Here is a 16,673-nt window from a genome sequence, read left to right on the forward strand (position 1 = left end):
GGAGAATGCCACAGTGTGGAAGGCCACACTTTTAGCCCTTAAGTCCAAAGGGTTGCCGGTCTCTCGATGGCAGGAGGTCCTCCCTGAGGCACTGCACTCTATCCGCTCTCTGTTATGTACGTCCACCAATGCCACCCCTCACGAACGCCTATTCTCTTTTCCCAGGAAGTCTGTCACTGGGACCACCCTACCAGTTTGGCTGACGTCCCCGGGGCCAGTGCTGCTCCGGAAACATGTGAGGAGCAATAAATACTCCCCGCTGGTGGAGAGGGTTCACCTTCTCCATGCGAACCCCCAGTATGCTTACGTGGTCTTGCCTGATGGGCGGGAGGACACGGTCTCCATCCGCGACCTGGCACCCGCAGGTGCAGCAGACCACTACCCTGAAGGCTCTCCGGTAACTGTGAACCCTGCACCAGAGGTGACACCGTACTCACCAGGCCCTACACAGACTCCTCACGACACTTGTATACCGGGCGTTTCGTACGCATTTATACCAGGCGCCTCGCACATGCATGAGGGATCACCGGCGCCTAGTGGGCAAGAACACGTGCAACCCCCGTCCCCTGTGCAATCGCCAATGTTGCCGGCACCTATGCGGTCACAGCCGGTGCTACGTAGATCGCAGCGACAGATTCGACCGCCTGATCGGCTTGACTTGTAAGAACCTTCGCTACATGAGGACTTTTTCAAACGAAGGGGGGGTGAATGTGGTGAACTATGTGCCTGTCGGGACACGCCCCTGCTGACTGCTCCTGTGGCTCCTCCCACAGGCCCCTGTATAAAGGAGACCTGCGGCCTGAAGATCGGCCTCAGTCTCCAGGACCTTGTATGATAGACACTCACTCCTGGTTCCTTCTTCCAGTCAATAAAAGCCGATATCTCGCCTACGTCTCAGTGTGAGTTATTGATGGTGCATCACTACCTTCTTGCACCAAGCACCTTCTATGCAAGCATAATCAATATGACACTACTCTGCAGCAGGTTCCTAAAGCACTGTTTAGTTAAGAAAGCAATTCATTAGTTTCAAACTCCTAGCAATGCACAACTCGCACAACCGTCACATAGCCCTAGAACAAATCTTATTCAATCAGGAAAACTTACCAGGGCCTCTTCTTTCTGACGAGGCTGAAGAGAGCTGGACTTTTCACATCCATACTCACATCCTAACATGCTGCATCACTGCATGCTATGGAAACATACTTCAGCAGACAGAAAGGCTTTATAATGGGTAGTCAAAATTGCCCAGTGCATCAACAGCATCAGCCTACCCACTATCAAGGACATACAGTATATACAGAAAAAGGCCAGCAATATTATTAAGGATGCCACCCACTCTGCTTAAGGACATTTCGTCCCGCTCCCATCAGGGAGGTTGTTATGTAACACCACACCAGGACCACCAGACAAAAGTAGTTATTTTCTCTAAGCAGTAAAGCTGATCAACACCTCCATCCACTAACCTACCCCACCACATCCCCAACCACCACTACTTCATCATTTCCTGTCAGTCACCTTATGTACAGACCCTTCTGTACCTTTCATCACTTAATGCACATATCTATGTATATCAAATATATTTGTATTTATATTAAATTCTTAAACTATGTTCTTTATCTTAGTGTATTTTTATATGCTGCATCAGATCCGGAGTAGCAATTATTTTGCTCTCTTTTTCACTTGTGTACTGGAAATTACATGAAACAGTCTTGAATCTTGAATCTAGTTTCCTTGAACTTGTCATGTTAGGTTGACATCATAAAGTGTTCTCCCCCTAATCATAATGCAGAACCACTTCTCAAACTGTTTATAAATATAATCCTGCTTGCTTGGCTTAGGGTAAAAATCATTTAGTGCTTACTTGGTTGCCTCTTGGATAAATTGCCTTATTTGCTTTTGCTGTTTGAGGTGGAGAAGTGAACACCTATAGATCAAGTGCCTCTTTAAGTTCATCTCTTTGCCTTCATAGTTGGCATTTCAGAATTGTTCTTGCCTATAGCCAATTCAAACCCTAAACTAATGTATGAAAATACTTAAATTGGTAAGCAAATAGAACTAATGCATTTCTGGACATACTTCAGAATTGAAGATATATTGGGTTTTAGGCTGATACGTAGGTGGAAAGCCAAAATATGTAAACAGAGTAATTTTTAAGATGGATATTGGATAAAGGGGTAAATCCGTATCTAACGCATAATAAAAAAGACCATTTGAAATACTCTTAAATATTTTCCAACACCTGAATATAAGCACACAAGATTCTATAGCTGATGGAAATTTTGAGCAACACAAACAAGATGCTGAAGGAACTCATGAAATCAGGCAGCATCTATGGAAAGGAGTAAACAGTCGACATTTCTTGCTGAGACCTTCCATTCCACCAGAAAATATCAACTGTTTTATTCCCCTCCATAGGTGCTGCCTGACTTGCTGCTTTCTTACGTTGTGTGTGTGTATTGCACTTTGGCTGAAAATGACTGTTTTGTTCATAAGCATTTTTTGTATATATCATGAGTGCTATATTTGTAGCTTACCAACGTTTATGAAAAAATCCTTTTCTCCTTTAAGGTTTAAGTTCTAATTCGATGAAAGTTCAAGATGAAAACTCAGATGGTGGTGAAACAGTGAGGGGAAAACATACAATCAGTAATGCAGCCGTTCCTGTCAAAGGGCTGAGCAATTTAGGAAATACTTGTTTTTTTAATGCTGTTATGCAGGTAAGCAACTGAGACTCAATACTGCCCTTTTCTCCACATTTCTAGTCTGTTCCCTTTCCATTTCCCTTTTGTTACACATCTACACAATAATGAATTTCCCGAAATAATTCAAAAATATTTCACATTTCCAAAGAGGAAAATATACACAAAGCACTAAGGAGGAATCAAATGTTGTTTCTCAAATATATTTAACTTGGTATATTTAAAAATGGGATTATTTCACTCGTTTTATAGATACTGGAGTACTCTTGGAACTCAAAGCTGTGTTAACAAAGTGAGAAGTATAAAAACTTTGTAATGATTTGCAAACTTGGTTTCAGATGCGATAGGGAATAAGGAATGCCAGTCCTGAAAGGTCTCGCCCCAAAACATCAGTAGTTTATCCCCTTCCGTGGATGCTGCCTGACCTGCTGCATTCCTTCAGTGTTTTGTGTGTTACTTGGGATTTACAGCAACTGTAGAATCTCTTGTGTTGCATATTTGATATTTGGGTTTCTTTATTGCTGTTGCATATGTGATGCAACAAATTATATTATAACTTTTTCTTTGTTTTAGAACATGGCTCAGACCCATATACTTAATGATCTTATGCATGAGGTGAAGGAAAAGGGAACAAAATTAAAGATCTGTCCGCCTATGGAATCAAATTTGGTAGGTGATGCGACTTCTCCTGGTTAAAGTTAACTTCAATTTCCTATTCAAATTCTGAAGTTGAGCCAAGATGGATTCAAAGTTCTGACTTGTAATTGGAATTTTAAAAAATCATTACTAAGTGAATTCAGTTTTGATTTATTATGCAAACAAGAATGGCAGTTATACTGGAATACTAATTTTTATTTAATGTATCATTTGTGCTCAGGATCCGTTGATGGTGATACTTCCCAGCCCTGGATCTTTAACCTCAGCTGTGCATTTATTTCTTCATAGTATGAAAGAAGCAGGAAAAGGGCCGCTCGTACCAAGAATTCTTTTCAATCTGTTATGTCAGAGGTAATTGTATTTTTTGCAGCATCTTGAAATATTCCACAACTTGCAATCTCCATGATATAAGGGAGGAACTGGCCTGTACAGTAGCGTAGGAGTTAGTGTATTGCTAATGCAGCAGCAGCAACCAGGGTTCAATTCCCATCACTGCCTGTAAGGAGTTTGTACGTTCTCCCTGTGATTATGTGGGTTTCCTCTGGGTGCTCCAGTTTCCTCCCACATTCCAAAGATAGACAATAGACAATAGGTGCAGAAGTAGACCATTCGGCCCCTCGAGTCTGCACCGCCATTCTGAGATCATGGCTGATCATTCACTATCAATACCCAGTCCCTGCCTTGTCCCCATATCCCTTGATTCCCCTATCCATCAGATATCTATCTAGCTCCTTCTTGAAAGCATCCAGAGAATTGGCCTCCATCGTCTTCCGAGGCAGAGCATTCTACACCTCCACAACTCTCTGGGAGCAGAAGCTCTTCCTCAACTCTGTTTTAAATAACTGACCTCTTATTCTCAATCCATGCCCTCTGGTACTGGACTCTCCCAACATCTGGAACATATTTCCCGCCTCAATCCTATCAAATCCTCTAATTATCTTAAATGTTTCAATCAGATCCCCTCTCAATCTCCTCAATTCCAGTGTGTACAAGCCCAATCTCTCCAATCTCTCTGCATAAGACAGCCCTGCCATCCCAGGAATCAACCTAGTGAATCTACGCTGCGCTTCCTCATTTGCCAGAATGTCCTTCCTTAAACCTGGAGACCAAAACTGTACACAATATTCCAGGTGTGGTCTCACCAGGGCCCTGTACAAATGCAAAAGGACATCCTTGCTCTTGTACTCAATTCCCCTTGTAATAAAGGCCAACATTCCATTTGCCCTCTTCACTGCCTGTTGCACTTGCTCATTCACCTTCATTGACTGATGAACTAGGACTCCTAGGTCTCTTTGCGTTTCTCCCTTACCTAACTCTACACCGTTCAGAGAATACTCTGCCCTCTTGTTCCTGCTTCCAAAGTGGATAACTTCACATCTATTCACATTGAATGACATCTGCCAAGTATCTGCCCACTCACCCAGCCTATCCAAGTCTCCCTGTATTCTCCTAACGTCCTCTTCGCATGTCACACTGCCACCCAGTTTAGTATCGTCAGCAAACTTGTTGATATAGTTATCAATGCCCTCATCTAAATCATTGACGTAAATCGTAAAGAGCTGTGGTCCCAATACAGAGCCCTGTGGTACCCCACTAGTCAGTCCGAGAAACACCCATTCGCTGCTACCCTTTGCTTTCTATCTGCCAACCAGTTTTCTATCCATGTTGAAACCCTGCCCCCAATGCCATGAGCTCTGATTTTACTCACCAATCTCCTATGTGGCACCTTATCGAATGCCTTCTGAAAATCTAGGTACACAACATCCACTGCCTTACCCTCGTCTAACATCCTTGTTACACCCTCAAAAAACTCCAACAGATTAGTCAAGCATGATTTGCCCTTGGTAAATCCATGCTGGCTCGGCCTAATCCTATTACTGCCATCAAGATGTGCCACTATTTCGTCCTTAATAATGGACTCAAGCATCTTCCCCACGACTGACGTTAGGCTAACAGGGCGATAGTTCTCCGTTTTCTCCTTCCCTCCCTTCTTGAAAAGTGGGATAACATTAGCCACTCTCCAATCTTCAGGAACTGATCCTGAATCTAAGGAACATTGGAAAATGATTACCAATGCATCCGCAATTTCCTGAGCCACCTCTTTTAGAACCCTCAGATGCAGACCATCTGGACCTGGGGATTTATTAGCCTTCAGTCCTACCAGTCTACTCATCACAGTTTCTTTCCTAATGTCAATCTGACTCAATTCCTCTGATATCTTATGACCCTGGCCCATCCATACATCTGGGAGATTGCTTGTGTCCTTCCTGGTGAAGACAGATCTAAAGTACGCATTAAATTCTGTTGCCATTTCCCTGTTTCCCATAACAATTTCTCCCAATTCATTCTTCAAGGGACCAATATTGTTCTTAACTATCTTCTTTCTCTTCACATAGCTAAAAAAGCTTTTGCTACCCCCTTTTATATTCCTGGCTAGACTGAGCTCATATCTGATTTTTTCTCTCTGTATTGCTTTTTTTAGTTAAGATCTGCTGTTCCTTAAAACTATCCCAATCATCTGTATTCCCACTCATCTTAGCCCTGTCATACTTCTTTTTCTTTAATGTTATACAATCTCTGACTTCCTTTGTCAACCACTGTGGCCCCTTCCCCCTCTTTGAATCCTTCCTTATCATTGGAATGAACTGCTTTTGCATCTTTTGTATTATCCCCAAGAATATCTGCCACTGCTGATCCACTGTCTTTCCTGCCAGGGCATCCGCCCATTTAACTTTGGCCAGCTCTTCCCTCATGGCTCCGTAGTCTCCTTTATTGTCTGGGTAGGTAGGTTAGTTGGTTACATGGATGTAACTGGGCGGCGTGGGCTCGTTGGACCAGAAGGGCCTGTTATCGTGCTGTATCTCCAAATAAAATGTGTTTTGGGGTTTATGTACTGCAAGGTCACACACTCACCAAAAGGATATTATGAAGACACATGGTTTATATAACATGAAGTACTCTTGCTAGAGATACAAAATGAAAATAAAAGTACTGAAAATCTGCATCAGGTTATGTCCTAAAGCTGAAACAACACAATTTATTTTTCATTTGTCTACCCCCACATTCCCTCTTCTCCTACTCTCCCATCGTCACGAGACTCCTCCCTCTGTAAATTTGGCTGTGGCTTCATGTAAGGTAAAATGAAAAGTTATGTCTAAATATTTAAAAGATTCACTTCACTAAGAATAGTCTCCTTTATTAATAGTAGTTAAAAAGAAAATTTTCACTAAAATATGCTGAGCCAAACATATTGCTGTAGCTTCATACGCCTAAAATTTTTAAGATTATTCTGTCTTTTTTATATTTTATGCCTAATTGCTTAATTCTTAAATGTCACAATGTAACTTTGCATGAATTGCCATGTGTCTTCATGATTTTTCACATAAAATCTATCATCCATGCTGTCTTCTTGCTGATGCCATCAGGAAGAAGGTACAAGAGCCATGGGTCCCACACCACCAGGTTCAGGAAAAGTTATTACCCCTCAGCCTTCAGGCTTCTGAACCAGAGTCTATGACTTCACTCATCTCAACACTGAGCTGTTCCCACAACCTATGGACTCACTTCTGGAACTCTTCATCTCATGTTCTCGCTAGTTATTGCTCATTTATTATTATTATTTTGTTTGTCTTTTTTTCCTTTTGTATTTGCGTAGTTTGTTGTCTTTTGTACATTAGTTGTCCGTATTGTGAGAGTTTTCACTGACTTTATTGTATTTCTTTGTATTTACTGTGAATGCCCACAGTAAAATGAATATCAGGGTTGCATTTAGTGACATACACTATATGTACTTTGATAATAAATTTACTTTTAACTTTGAAGTAATAGCAAAAAAGGCATAAGGGAAAAATGTTATCCATTAATACTTTATAATAATGAAGTATATTTAATTTAGTTTTTAGTAAATATCTACATAACCATTGATGAGTAATACAAAGATACCATCACTTTCTGCTCCTTTGTAAGTTATCTATTTATGTTATTAAACCCTTGGACTATAAGATGTATAATTTTAAGCCACTAGTAAATCTCAGAGCACAAATTTTACAGAAGTGAGAGTACACCCCAATACTAAGCAGAAGTATGCAATCCTCAACAATTTTTTGCATTTCTGCATATATTTTCTTCATTAATTAATGTCACTCCTTCCTTCTGTGCAGCAAGGACATCTGCTGCCTAAGGATCTGTGAGTGTAGCAGTGCAAGTAACTAGTGTTTGACATCAGCTGAGCAATAGTTCTGAGTGGATGTCATCCTGAGCCAATAGTCAGTGGTGTCTTCCACTTGAGACTTTTGCCCTTGAGAAGGGAATTGCACTTGCAGGCAATAGTCTTTCTGGTTTTGTGGCAAGAGTCTGTGAAAGTGAAAACAAGAGAAATCTAAATGTAAAATTTATTTAGTTCCAGTAATGCTTTACTGTTGCAGGCAGTACCACAGCTGTCAGTTACAAGTTACGTTTAATTTGCAGTTTGGATCTTAACCTATTAGGTTGTCTACCTATTAAATGATTCCAATGGCTTGCATCTCAAATAACCTCTGACAACCAAGTCCATCTCTTGGCTAAGAGAGGTGGCTTAGCTACCAAGCTGGCAGAATCATTTCTACTGACATGAGAGGGGTAAAGTTGTGTTACTGGTGCCTTAAGATCAGTTGTTTCAGGCAGGTGGGGCTCGCCCGCCGTGATTGGCAACTTATCCAGGAAAAGAAAAACTCTGATCTCAAACTTTTACTGCCTTACAGCTATGGGGAAGGTTTCTGGAGTAAACCCCGAGGGAAAAATCCAGAGTTGGGGTCCCCTAAGACAGTCCTGCATTGTTCAATGCTGAGTGGCATCTCCTACGACACTGCTGGTGCCAAACTGTATTGGTCTGTGCCGTTCCTTTGGGTTCATCAGATGGTGGAGAGGAGGAGCCTGCTGCATGGCTAACAGCTTCCTCTCCATGTCATACCGCCCTGGCTTGCATACAGCTAAGACACAACATCCATGGTTGACACTGACCCACGGAGGGCCTCTCTCCATTTGATCTTGTGAAAATGCGTTGACTGTTCTCCCTTGTTTAGTTGTACAGAGCTGCACATGGGATGGGCAAACTGACTGACATTTTAGCTTGTAGGCAAGAGTAAAATAGTGATACCATTATATCACAAAACAGGAAATGTGACTGTGAGAGGATGCCATATGAGTAAAATTTAGATGCTGACATTAGATCAGCACTCTCACTGGATTCAAGAAGATGGACAGCAGGCAAGAGCAAATAGCAGCTGAGTGCATGTTTTAAATTTAGAAGTCTTGGTGTAGCAGTTAACCAAGATGATTGTTGTAATGAAAGCTCTAGACCTTTCTTCCTCCAATTTTCTATTGTCTTGTTTTATCTAAAGCAGGGGTTCCCAACCTTTTTTATGCCGTGGACAGCCAGCAATAAAATACTGGACTAGAGAGTCTATGAACTACCAACACCGCAATAGCAATCTGGCCTTGGCAGCTCAGCCGAGGAAACGGCAGATACAGGCAGCGTGAGAGGAAGCAGCAATGTGGCTATAGAGCTGGGGCACCAGCTGGGCTCAAAAGTTAAAAGTAAATTTATTATCAGAGTACATATATCACCATATACAACCCTGAGATTTATTTTCTTGCAGGTCTGCACAGTAGATCCAAGAAATACAATAGAATCAATGAACAGGACATTCAGCAGGACAGAATGTGCAAAAGACAACAAAATACAAATATAAAAGAAAGAAAAAAATAATAATAAATAGATATTGATAAAATTAGATGAAAAGTCCTTGAAAGTAAGTCCATAGGTTGTGGGAACAATTCAGTGATAGGGCGATTGAAGTTATCCTCTCTGGTTTAATAGTCCGTTGGCTGACTGGTAAAAACTGTTCCTGAACCTGGTGGTGTGGGTCCTGAGGCTCCTGTACATTCTTCCTGACAGCAGCATCAAGGAAAGAGCATGGCTTGGATGGTAGGTGTCCTTGGTGATGGATGCCACTCTCCTGTGACAGCACTTCACATGGATATGCATAATGATGGAGAGGACTTTATACATGATGGACTAGGTCATTTCCTGTACTTTTTGTAGAATTTTCAATTCAAGGACTAAAAGCTAACTTGACCAGGCCAGCAGTACCATCATCTTTCCTGGCCAATGTCCACTCACTTGAATATGAAATAGACTCACTAAGAATGAAGGCACATAAAGAGATGATAAACTGCTCTGATTTTCACTGAAATATGGCTAAACAGCATCATGCCCGACTTAGTCAGCATTTCAGGCAGAGGCCCTTTATTGGGACTCTTATCTGTCAAATTATAAGGGAACTCATTGTATTTCATCTGGCAGATTTCTTCCAGAATGATTACCTTGTTTTACATCTTTCCAGCTGTGCTTTGCTATTTTCCAAATTTTGCTTGTTGTGGTTTTACTTGGTAGGTATTTCGGATGTACTTCTTCATTGCCAGTTAATGATAATTTTTGTATGTTGCCTCGTTGGGTAGAAAAATGTAGTCTTGGCATTTGGATAACATGGGATAAATCATTCAAGTTGTGGAGCCCATTCACTCATTATTCATGAGCTGCCTTTCTGGAAGTTTTGCTTGTGAAGAGATTAAGTGTCAAGTGTCATAAGTCAGGCCCTCTTCTCATTTCTACCACCAAGGAGGAGGTACAGGAGCCTGAAAATACATGCTCAACATTTCAGGCACAAACAAAAAAATCTGCAGATGCTGGAAATCCAAACAACATTTCAGGAACTGCTTCATCCCCTCTGCCATTAGATTTCTGAATAGACAATGAAACCACGTACACTACCTCATTATATTTCCTCTCCCTTTTTGCACTGCCCATTTATTTTTTTAATATAGTTCTGATTGTAATTGATACTTTATTATTATGTATTGCAATGTACTGCAATTTACTATAAACTTCACAACTTATGCCAGTGATATTAAACCTAATCCTGATTTGCTTAGATATGTCTAAAGCTGATATTAAGTTAATTCCAGATTTATAATAAGGGTGAGAAACTTAGTGTCAGTATACAGCTCTATCCCATGCCTTGTATCATTGATATTCTATCCTATCTGAGGATTATTGACCTTGTGTTTTTGTTCTAAAAGCAATACGTGAAATAATTAGTTCACAAAGTAGTTTTTGCAAGTGACAGAATAAGAACAGTTTGCTGATATTTTATGCTTATTATTTTATACTAGGATGATGCCACACCTTTTTTCTTTAATAAGCAACATGCCCCAATGTACTTCTGTTGAAGAGATCATCTTCAATGTCGTGCAACATTTCTTTGGATGTGGTGAAGTTTATGGTTTCTGCTTTAGGATAGGTTGCTTTTGTAATAAGCTGCTTAGAGTCTGGTACCAATCCATCCGCTGTTAATTTAGTTAGTGTTACAGCTGGCAAACATAATGTTGGGGCAGATTGTGTATATTGCTGCAGGGCCCTTCAGTTTTCCACTGTACTGAATTTTAGGATTGCTGACTTCTGACTGATCAGATGAGCAAGTGATTGATACATCAATTAGTCATTAAACACATTTATTAAAGGTTACACATATATTTTGTTGACCATGATTTCTTGTGACTGCTAGGTTAAGAGGATTCCTTTTAAATAATTGCTACTAAACTTTGAATACATCTTGGATAATATCTATTGCTAATATTTTCCTGGTTTTTCTTTAACTCGTGCCTCATTTTCTGTTTTCTTGTTTCTTTGTCCTTCCCATTTTTGTTCATTTTATCTTGAAGGCCATTTTTAATTGTTTAGACCTAGTTTTAATATATTTTAATCACTAGTGCTTTTTGAAATAACTGTACAGGAGCTAATAGACACAAACTGGAAAGATTAGGTCCTTTTATCTATCCATTTTCTGGGATCCAGGCATTGCTGGAAAGGCCATATACAGAGGATTCAGGTTAAATGCGACTCATTGGGACCAGTATATTTTCACCCAATTAAGTGGCTGCCCCAATTAGTTGAAGTTTCATGGAAAAAGTTAAAAAGGTATATAAAAAAAACAAACTACTATTTAACTGAGTAACAAATAATGTACTTAAGTACAGAACAAATTAGAACACTATCAATACTTCTACAGTACTGTAAAACTGTGTATTAGTTCTCATAGGTATCAACGGAGGAATTACACTGCTGTGTTCTTTAGATTGACTGTAAATGAACAAAATCAGTGTAGACACCTAGTGCAGATATTAGATTGCCTTGATACAACACTTCAATGCGAAATCTTCATTTTCATTGTAACATTCAAAATAATTGTTCATGCCTTCAATTTCTTTGTAGTTCCTTACTTGTTGAAGTAGTGAAATCATTTCATTTAAACTCTTGGCTGTTTCTGGCATCTGCAAGCCTGAATGCTTGAAACTGTAGGGAGCAAAACAGTTCTGAATAGTCTTACTGCTAATTTCTTGCCAATTATTAGTGACAAAAATCACTGCTTTTTGAACACAAATACACACAGCTGGCGCTACTTATAAGCTGGAATTTCTAATTTTGTAGTGTATATAACAGCCACACAAGTGTGCGTGACTGGTGTTAGTTAGAAACTGTTTAGTAACAGGCTCGTGCTCCAATTAAGCAGCATAATATCCCAAATAAACAAATGGAATCCTGGCAATTTTCTCAATTAGGTTTTGTTCTTTAAGAATTATCCCGAATAAATGGCTACCTTGATTAACTGAATCCACTGTATATAAGCCATCTCTAATTGTCCTGGAGAAGATGAGAAGTGTTTAGAATCACTGCAAGACTGTCGTAGTGTTGTTGGATAGCAAGTTCTAGCATTAAGATATATTGTTGATTAAAGATAGATGATATATTTGTAATTCAGGATGTGTGTGGGCCACTTGTTTAGTGTTGTATTTCTTGAAGGTTCTGGCCAGGATTCCATAGTGTTTCTGCCTACTGTCTTGTTGGTGATGGAAAGGCTTTGGTGAATCAAGAGATTAGTTGCATACTGCAAAAACGCTCAACAGCTGACTTGTTCCTGTAGCCCTAGGATTTGCATGACTGGTCCAATTGAGTTTCTGGTCAATGGTAAACACACAGCATGATGATAATGGGAGACTCTGCAATGGTAATGCCATTGAATTCAAAAGGAGTATTAGACTCCTTTTGGTTGGAGGTGGTTATATCAAGGCATTTAAACCTGCATTCATCAGCCAATGGCAAATGTCAGGATCTTGATTTATGAAGGTCTTGGCTGCTTCAGTTGCTAAGGACTAGTGAATGGAATTGAATATTGTCTAATCTTCAGAAAATGGTCCTTGCATGGTGAAATTTGTTCCTTTGTGACAGCAGAACTGTGCAAGACAAATCCATAATTTACAAAAATAAATAGTGCAAAATAGAAGTAAAACAAGGTAGTATTCATGGTCAGAGAGAAAAAAGGTGTTTCTAAATCATTCAGTGCAGGTCTTCAGGCTCCTGTGCCTCCTCCCTGATGGTATTAATGTTACTACCATCAGGAGGAGGTACAGGCTTCTTAAAAATGGATGCCACCTTTTTGAGGTACTGCTTCTTGAGAATGTATGTCCCTGATGGTGGGAAGGGTGCTATTCTTCAAATAAACTGGACATAATTATTCTGCATATGACAAAAATAGGTTGACTATTATTGGACTCGGGGTACACTAACCTACACTAACTCCAAAAGAAAAAAGATCAGGTAGAAATTGCGAATGAAAATTAAAAAAAAAACATGTTGGAAATACTAAGCAAGCCAAGCAGCATCTCTGAAGAGAAGAAGCATTCACATTTCTGATCAATAATCTTTCAACAGAAGTAATTTCATTTATTTGATGGCCAAGAAGGTTATATACTCATACGTGTATACCCCACCAAAGTTTGATCAACTATACCTTCATAAGTGATCTTGTTGTCACTGATTAACTGGACTCTGAATACAGGCAATCCTCGAGTTACGAACGTCCAATTTACGGACAACTCGTACTTATGAACGGAGGGAGGAGAACGCTGTCTGCCATTTTAAGTCAAATCACAACGCCGTCTGCCATTTTAAGTCATTGCTGTTAACACTTTGTTGAGTGTGTAACTTTGTAATTGGCTTAAATATTTCTTAGTAAGATTCACCCTGACTCCCCCCCCCACCCCCTTTTCCACTTGTCCTATTTAACCTGTCTCAGTGCGGGTGGATTTTAGGACCCGGGGGGAGCAGAGGACCTGCTGCCTGCGGCTGCTGTATTTTTTTAATTGAGTGTTATCGTGAACAATAGCCAGATCAGAAATGCTGATCAAGTCAACTAGTTCCCAAAGAGAACTCTGATAGGCCAATCAGACGGTTCACTGCTGCTCAGCGATAGAATATAAAATCCGCAGTTTCCTGTTCCATTGACAGAAAACGATCGCAAATGAAAACAAAGTGGAAATAATAAAGCGATTAGAAAGAGGTAAAATGCCATTGGTCATTGGAAAAGCTTTAGGCTACAGTCGGTCAGTTATCAGAACAACTTTAAAGGATGAAGTGAGAATAATGGAGCATGTGAAAGGCCCTGCCCCGATGAAAGCTACAATTACTACTGAGCAACACAGTGATTTAATTATTGACGTACATACATTTCTTAAGTGTTTTATATGCATAGAAAGATAAAATATATACTATATACTATATACTAAGATAATCGTTTGACTAACTGACGCTAAGTAATACCGGTTGTACCTGTTCCGACTTACGTACAAATCTGACTGAGACGGACTCAGGAACAGAACTCATTTGTAACCCGGGGATTGCCTGTATTCACACTTATTCCTCAATCATACTTTATTTTACTTGTGCGCAAAGAGAACAGTATGGCCTCTGTCACCACACAGTTCTGAAGTCTGAACAGGGATATGCCACTTTTATACAGAATTGGCTAGCATTTGTAGGTTTTGACCATTTAATAAACTGTGTGTAATTGAATTCCTTACAGGCAAGATAAATCACCTCAATAGAGGTGTTAAAAGTCAATAGATATTCCAAGCTACCAATGATATTTTAAAAATAATAAAGCAATTGTTTCCGAGTTGGTGTGTGTGTTTCTCACCCTCTCATTATATTTTTATCTTGTCTCCAGTATCTGAGCCTGCTATGCAAAGGGAAGCTGTGTTTTTCAAAAGCTGTCTGCACTCTATTTGCAATCTATCCTTGCCTGGAGATTCTGTTAATTCTTGCCCTACCATCTCTATCAATAGACAAAGCAAAGGCAGAAATATTACTGGATCACAATCACCTCCGAGTCAAATACATTGCTGGTTCAGGTGCATCCTTCTGCTTCTTTGCTGCGAGGATGTTAACATGCTGGAATCCAACATAATGATGGGAAAGATGCTAGAATTGTTGTGTCACTGATGCCAATTCCAAAAATCTTACTTTTTAAAGCTGCAAAAAGTAACATTTTAAACCAAAATAAAGAATGTATATTTGTTTTTATGTCTTTAGAACATCGCCTGTAATTAAAATTATTTATTCATGGTGAAATTATATATCTAACAAATAAGTATATGCACTTGTTTCTCCTTGAAAAGCTTGCTAGAAGCAAGATCATTGCTGTGTTTGAGGACTTTTGGATGCTTGATTGACTAGAACATACACAGATGTGCTGACATATGGAAGCCAGTGCCAATGCAGCACAACCTGTTGTATCATTGCAGAACAGGTTGGGACTGCTGTTTGTACAAATCAGGATCTATGGTTAACTGTCTCAAATATATCAAGACAGATTTTATTTGCTTGTATATGTAGTAGAACATAGAACAGTACAGCATAGGAACAGGCCCTTCAGTCCACAATGTTGTGTCAAACCCGTTAAATTAGTAATCAAATAGCCAACTAAACTAATCCCTTCTGCCTGCACCATGTCCATATCCTTCCACTTTCCTCACATTCCTGTGCCTATCTAAATATCTCTTAAAAATCTCTAATGTTTCTGCCTCTACCACCACTCCAAGAACCCATCATACTATGTAAAAAAAAATGCCCCTTGCATCTCCTTTGAAATTTTACCCCCCTCTCCTCTTAAATGCATGCCCTCTGGTATTAGATACTTCAACCCTGGGAAAATATACTGTCTACCTGCTCTATCTATGCCTGTCATAATCTTATAAACCTCTATCAAACCTCAGCTTCTGGTAGTTTATGAGCTTCCCACAAAACATTGCCGTATGTTGCCTACATCATCTTGGTTGCCTGCTTGATCTAACCTTGTGAGGTGTGTGCAAGCCAAGCTTTCCACTGTAAATTGGTACTTATGACAATAATAAACTGATTCCAGTTCCAATTTTGACAGTATTAGAATTGTGCTGTGTAAAAGGCTGAGGAACTCAATGCTGATCAACTGAGACAGTGCTCTAGTATTGCTGGCATAGAATAGTTACAGAGGCACATGGGTGCTTTACAATATGTTTTGCTTCTCTTCCCAACAGAGCACCACGTTTTAAGGGTTTCCAGCAGCAGGACAGCCAGGAACTGCTTCACTATTTACTCAATGCAATGCAGATTGAGGAAACGAAGGTAATTATATATCTACTATGGAAATATTTGCACATTGGTTGCTTGTCAGTCGTTGTTTGCATTTACAATAAGGGTGCCACAGTAATGCAGCAGTTAGCACTATAGTATTACAGCTCAGGGTGTCAGAATTTGGAGTTTCATTCCAGTGGTTCCTGTGACCTCATGGGTTTCCTCCAGGTGCTCCAGTTTCTTTCCACTGTCTAAATACAAACAGGTCAGTAGGTTAATTGGTCATTGTAAATGTCTTGTGATTAGGCTAGGGTTAAATAGGTAGGTTGCTGGGTGATGCAGCTCATTGCGCTAGAAGTGCATGTATCTTTAAATAAAATGTATCTCAAGATTGTATATAGTGACACATATGTACTTTGCTAATAAGCTTACTTTGAACATTAAAGGAGGGCAATTAAAGGGAATTTAAAAACTTTATCATTTGCATAATATTGATACAGGACATCCTTGCATTAACAGGGGCTGAGGGTGGGGGGAGAGGGTGTGAGTTTGTGGGTTGCTTTCCTAGAAAATGATTCATGTAGTAAACTTTTCTTTAACATGGGTGCCTGGAATATTCACATTACTGGGCCAAACCATTGATGCCTGAGCATGAATTCTGATATTATCTATCAGCATGAAAAGCAATGTACATCAAGAACTTTAGCTCAGTATTTGCAGTCAGTAGCAAATCATCCTTGGCGCAGATGTTGAAGAAACTCCTTATATAGGTCTAAGAGAGAAAAATGAAAGGGAGTTCATGTAAACCCTGGACCTCTGTTGGACAACTT

General features: G+C 39.8%; 1 protein-coding gene across 3 annotated transcripts in view; it reads left to right on the top strand.

The window, feature by feature from the left end:
* The window catches only part of usp45 (ubiquitin specific peptidase 45), a 103,863-nt gene that overhangs the window by 51,900 nt on the left and 35,290 nt on the right, over positions 1–16,673 (top strand). For all 3 annotated transcript variants that reach the window (XM_059983160.1, XM_059983158.1, XM_059983159.1), the window contains exons 6-9: positions 2,569–2,717; positions 3,273–3,368; positions 3,577–3,707; positions 15,807–15,894. In XM_059983160.1, coding sequence (XP_059839143.1) covers positions 2,569–2,717; positions 3,273–3,368; positions 3,577–3,707; positions 15,807–15,894 — 464 coding nt within the window. The remainder of the gene's footprint in view (positions 1–2,568; positions 2,718–3,272; positions 3,369–3,576; positions 3,708–15,806; positions 15,895–16,673) is intronic.

Source organism: Hypanus sabinus, chromosome 10 (genome assembly GCF_030144855.1).
Source record: "Hypanus sabinus isolate sHypSab1 chromosome 10, sHypSab1.hap1, whole genome shotgun sequence".
Classification (NCBI taxonomy): domain Eukaryota; kingdom Metazoa; phylum Chordata; class Chondrichthyes; order Myliobatiformes; family Dasyatidae; genus Hypanus; species Hypanus sabinus.